General features: G+C 59.4%; 1 protein-coding gene across 1 annotated transcript in view; it reads right to left on the bottom strand.

Moving 5' to 3' along the window:
* THAP7 (THAP domain containing 7) overlaps positions 1–271 on the bottom strand; it is a 4,154-nt gene extending 3,883 nt beyond the window's left edge. The window contains 1 exon segment of the mRNA XM_052774835.1: positions 123–271. Coding sequence (XP_052630795.1) covers positions 123–271 — 149 coding nt within the window.
* Between the last annotated feature and the right edge of the window lie 6,111 nt (positions 272–6,382).

Raw genomic sequence — 6,382 nt, 5'->3', positions numbered from 1 at the left:
ATGGACAGCTCCGTGCTCCACCCACCAGAGTGATGAACACCTCCCATGTCCCACCCACCAGGGTGATGGACAGCCCCATGTCTCACCCACCAAGGTGATGGACAGCCCCATGTCCCACCCACCAGTGTGATGGACAGCCCCATGTCCCGCCCACCAAGGTGATGGACAGCCCCATGTCCCGCCCACCAGGGTGATGGACAGCCCCATGTCCCTCCCACAAGGGTGATGGGCAACCACATGTCCCACCCACCAGAGTGACGGACAGCCCCATGTCCCGCCCACCAAAGTGATGGACAGCCCCACGTCCCGCCCACCAGGGTGATGGGCAACCACATGTTCCGCCCCCCCAAGGTGACGGACAGCCCCATGCCCCGCCCCCCACCAGGCCTGCCCCAGATCCATAGCGAGGGGCAGGGGCTAGGCTGTGACTGACAGGTATTGGCCACACCCCTCCCAGCAAAGCCCCGCCCACCTGGCTGCTGAGGTCACGGAGCTCCTCCTCCAGGTCCCGGCGGTACTGTGCCTGGGGGGGGGGGGACGGGACACGAAGGGGGGACGGGGGGGGGTGGCAGCGCAGGGGACCCGGGGGTCCGGGGATTGGGGGGGGGGGGACACCCAGCTCCATCCCCCCCCCGCTCCCCTGGGACCCCGAGTCCGGGGGGACCCAGACATCCAGGCCCCACGCCTTAGGGTCCCATGGGTGGGGGGGTGACACCTGGGTCCCCTCATTGGGGGGGGGGGGGGAAGACGCCTGGGTCCCTTCCCACGGGGAGGGGGAGGGGAACGGGCGCCTGGGTTCTCTTCCCCCGCCCCGTGCCCTAATTCCAGTCCAGGGTCTGGCCTGGGGCCAGTGGGGCCAGTGGGGCCAGGGGAGGGGGCACCCGGACGCCTGGGTCCCCCAGCCAAGTTGGGGTGGGGGGGGGGGCAGGGGGGGGCAGCTGGGAGCCTGGATGCCTGGGTCCTCTGGGTGGGGGGGTCCCCCAAATGCCTGCATCCCCCCCCTCCCCCAGACCCCTGGGTCCCCCCCATTGGGATTGAAGCTTCCCCAGATGCCTGGGTGCCCCCCCCGGATACCTGGGTGCCCCCCCTGGATGCCTGGGTGCCTCCCCTGGACACCTGGGTTCCCCCCCCGGACACCTGGGTTCCCCCCCCGGATGCCTCGGTGCCCCCCTCGGACACCTGGGTGCCCCCCACCCGGGACACCTGGGTCCCACTCACCTGCGCCAGCCTGGTGGGGCCACATCGTCCCCTGTCACCCTCGTCTACCATGGCACAAACTGGGCGGGGGGGGGGGGGTCCTGGAACAACAGAGACCCTACAATAACACACCCACCCCCCCCAGCAGCAGCAGCAGCGGACGCCTGGGTCCCCCCCGACAGCTCTGGATGGACTCGGACGCCTGGGTCCCTTTTTTGGGGAGGGGAGGGGGGAGGGGGGCAGATGGGGTGGGGGTCCCTAGATGCCTGGGTCCCCTCACCTGCTGCGAAGCCGTCCCTGCGATGCCGAGCCCGGAACCGTGGGACCAAGGCGTCCGGGGGCCGGGAACACCCTGTGCCACCCGCGCCGCGGGCACGGGAGGACTCAGGCATCCAGGCACCTCCTTCCCCCAGGCTCTACCCACGGGGCCCGGAGCCCGCCCACCCCCCAGGGCACCCAGATGGGCACCCAGTTTTCCGGGGAGATCGGTTCAGCTCCACCAGTTCCAACCTTTGGGCATCACCACCCGCCCTTGCCGGAGGGACCCGGGCGGCCGGGCACCTCCCTAGGGGACCCAAGCGGCCGGGCACCCCCCCCGAAGGTGGTGTTGGGATATTCCCTGAAATGTGCGAACCACGGTGATGTCATACCGTCATATGTGATGTCACGGTGCCAGCTGTGACGCCATAGAGGGAAAGGCCAGGCAGGGAGGGGCCAGGGGGATGGGTGAGGCTGTGGGAGCAGCTGTGATGTCACGGCGCTGGGTACGGCATCGCAGGGAGCGGAGGGCACGGCGGTGATGTCACTGCTGGGTTTCTATGACTGAGCAACGCCGCCATGGGGGGGGGAAGGCCCAGGGGGGGCAGGGGGACCTTCATGGTGGGGACACAGCTGCACCAGCGAGGTCATTGTGTCATACAAATGGCCGTCCTTGAGGTAATCCGTACAGAGTGATGTCAGCGTGGGTCAAAATGGAGAAATATGGGGTGACGCAGGTCAACGCAGGTCAACACAGGTTAGCACCAATCAACATGGGTCAACACGGGTCTACACGGGTCAAAATGGAGCAACAGAGAGTGACATGGGTCAACATAGATCGACGTGGGTCACCGGATTAAGAAAGCAACACGGATCAACATGGGTCAACACTGACCAACACGGGTCAAAATGGGTCAAGGCAGGTCAGCATGGGTGAACACAGGTCAAGACTGGATCAACATGGGTCAACATAAATTGACACGGGTCGACATAGATTGACACGGGTCAACACGGATCAACACAGGTCTACATGAGTCAAAATGGAGAACCACAGAGTGACATGGGTCAACATGGATCAGTACAGAGCAACAGGGGTCAACAGGAGCCAACACGGATCAACGTGGTTCAATACAGGTCAACAAACACGGGTCAACAAGGTTCAAGACTGCATCAACATGGGCCAACACAGATTGACAGGCATCAACATGGAGTGACAGAGGTCAACATGGATCAGCGCAGGCCTATACGGGTCAACACAGGGCAACACGGGTCAAAATGGAGCAACACAAAGTGACACGGGTCAGCATAGATCAACATGGATCAATGTGGGTCAACACATGGGTCGCCATGGGTCACCAAACATGGGTCAACACAGACTGACACGGGCCAACAGGAATCAACATTGGCCAACGTGGGTGACCAAACATGGGTCAACACAGACTGACACGGGCCAACAGGAATCAACATTGGCCAACGTGGGTGACCAAACATGGGTCAACACAGACTGACACGGGCCAACATGAACCAACATTGGCCAACGTGGGTCACCAAACATGGGTCAACACAGACTGACACGGGCCAACAGGAATCAACATTGGCCAACGTGGGTCACCATGGGTCACCAAACATGGGTCAACACAGACTGACACGGGCCAACATGAATCAACATTGGCCAACGTGGGTGACCAAACATGGGTCAACACAGACTGACACGGGCCAACATGAATCAACATTGGCCAACGTGGGTGACCAAACATGGGTCAACACAGACTGACACGGGCCAACATGAATCAACATTGGCCAACGTGGGTGACCAAACATGGGTCAACACAGACTGACACGGGCCAACAGGAATCAACATTGGCCAACGTGGGTGACCAAACATGGGTCAACACAGACTGACACGGGCCAACAGGAATCAACATTGGCCAACGTGGGTGACCAAACATGGGTCAACACAGACTGACACGGGCCAACAGGAATCAACATTGGCCAACATGGGTGACCAAACATGGGTCAACACAGACTGACACGGGCCAACATGAACCAACATTGGCCAACGTGGGTGACCAAACATGGGTCAACACAGACTGACACGGGCCAACAGGAATCAACATTGGCCAACGTGGGTCACCATGGGTCACCAAACATGGGTCAACACAGACTGACACGGGCCAACATGAATCAACATTGGCCAACGTGGGTGACCAAACATGGGTCAACACAGACTGACACGGGCCAACAGGAATCAACATTGGCCAACGTGGGTGACCAAACATGGGTCAACGCAGACTGACACGGGCCAACAGGAATCAACATTGGCCAACGTGGGTCACCATGGGTGACCAAACATGGGTCAACACAGACTGACACGGGCCAACAGGAATCAACATTGGCCAACGTGGGTGACCAAACATGGGTCAACACAGACTGACACGGGCCAACATGAATCAACATTGGCCAACGTGGGTGACCAAACATGGGTCAACACAGACTGACACGGACCAACAGGAATCAACACTGGCCAACGTGGGTCACCATGGGTCAACATTGGCCAACGTGGGTCACCATGGGTCACTGTGGGTCAACAAACTTGGGTCAACGCAGACAGACATGGGTCAGCATGGGTCCTCATCAGCCAACATCACAAAGAGCCACTGGATTGCGGCGGGTGGGGCTCTGACACAGCTGTGATGTCACTACAGGGCAATGAATGATGTCAGAGACAGAAAGGAGTCAACACGAGAAGTCACGCCACGCCAGGGCCAGGAAGTGACGTCACCAGTGGGCAAGAAGTGACATCCCTCATAGAGCAGGAGGATTATGCCTGACCTGGACCAATCTCTGATGTCACCAAGGGCCCAGGAAATGACATCATCAACTCACCAGGATGTGTGACAGGCCCAGCCCAAGCAGTGAGGTCATCACTAGATGAGGAAGTGATGTCACTGCCGGATGCAGGCCGTGAAGTGACCATCGGGGCAGGCCAGCACGTGCCACCACCACATTCCCAACAGGCTGTGACATCACCAGCAGACCAACTGCCCCTATGGGGGTGCTATAGGGGCCATAGGGGCTGGGCCAGTTTGGCCCTATGGGGTCTATAGGGGATCCCTGAGCCCATAGAGATCCCTATAGGGGTCCATAGAGGATGCTAGCCCTATAGGGATCCCCGGGGGGGGGGGGCTGTCTTTAGGGGATCCTGTCCCTATAAGGATTCCTATAGCGATCCCCAGATCATCCCTATGCAATCTATAGGGAGCCCAGACCTTATGGGGATCCCTGTGGAGATCTCCGGGGAATCATGGCCCCCTGGTGACCCCTATGGGCATGCATAGGTCCTCCAGATCCTGTGGGGGTCCCCAGGGGGGTCTATAGGGGATCCAGACCCTATGGGGATCCCTGTGAGGATCTATGGGGGATCCAGGCCCTATGGGGGTCTATATGGATCAACATAGGGATCTATAAGTGATCGAGGCTCTACAGAGGGTCCAGGCCCTCTGGGGATCCCTATGGGGATCTACAGGGCATCTGGGCCCTATAGAGATCCCTACAGAGATCTATAAGTCATCCAGGATCTGTAGGGCTCTAGAGGGAATCATGGCCATATAGGGGTCTGTAAGGGGGATCCAGGCCCTATGGGGGATAGTTTGGGGGGCGGGGGGTGTCTATAAGGCATGAAGGCCCCTATATAGGTCTATAGGAGGACAAGGCTCTACAGGGATCCCTATGGGACTCCATAGGGGATCCCAGACCTATAGGGAACCCCATAGGGATCTATAAGGCACCTAGGATCTATAGGGGTCTTAGGGGATCCCAGCCCCTGTGGAGATCCCTCTGGGCGTCTATAGAGGACTGTGACCCTATGGAAGTCTTGCTGGTGGTCTATAGAGGATCATGGCCCTATGGGAGTCTATGGGGGATCCCGGCCCTACTGAGAGCTACAGAGCTCTATAGGGGATCCCAGTCCTATGGGGGTCCCTATGGGGGTCTACAGGGCTTCAGAACCTATGGGAGTTCCTACGAGGGGTCTGCAGCCATATGGCGGTCCCTATGGGGGTCTAAAGGGGACTGAAGCCCAACAGGGGTCCTGATGCAGGTCTATAGGGGACCGCAGCCCAATGGCGGTCCTGATGGGCATCTATAGGGATCCCAGCCCTACGGGAGTCCCTATGGGTCCCTATAGGCATTCATACACTATGGGGGTCCCTATGGAGGTCCACAGGGGATCGCAATCCTACGGGGGTCCCTATGGGCATCTATAGGCATTTGTACACTACAGGGGTCCCTATGGGGGTCTATAGGGGATTCCAACCCTACAGGTGTCCCTATGGGGTCTATAGAGGAACCTAATCCTATGGGGGTCCCTATGGGGTCTATAGGGGGTCCCTGTGGAGGTCCACAGGGGATTGCAATCCTACAGGGGTCCCTATAGGCATCTATGGGCATTTGTACACTACGGGGGTCCTTATGGGGGTCTATAGGGGATCCCAAACCTACGGGAGTCCCTATGGGGTCTATGGGGGATCCCAACCCTACAGGGGGTCCCTATAGGCATTGGTACACTATGGGGGTCTCTATGGGGTCTATACAGGATCCCAATCCTACAGGGGTCCCTATGGGGTCTATAGGGGATCCCAATCCTATGGGGATCTCTACGGGGTCTATAGGGGATCCCAACCCTACAGGGGTCCCTATGGGGTCTATGGGGGATCCCAATCCTACAAGGGGTCCCTATAGGCATTGGTGCACTACGGGGGTCTCTATGGGGTCTATACGGGATCCCAACCCTACAGGGGTCCCTATAGGCATTTGTACACTACAGGGGTCCCTACGGGGTCTATAGGGGATCCCAATCCTATGGGGATCTCTATGGGGTCTATAGGGGATCCCAACCCTACAGGGGTCCCTATGGGGTCTATGGGGG

This window comes from Harpia harpyja, chromosome 24 (assembly GCF_026419915.1).
Source record: "Harpia harpyja isolate bHarHar1 chromosome 24, bHarHar1 primary haplotype, whole genome shotgun sequence".
NCBI classification, from domain to species: domain Eukaryota; kingdom Metazoa; phylum Chordata; class Aves; order Accipitriformes; family Accipitridae; genus Harpia; species Harpia harpyja.
This window is presented reverse-complemented; position numbering and strand designations above follow the sequence as displayed.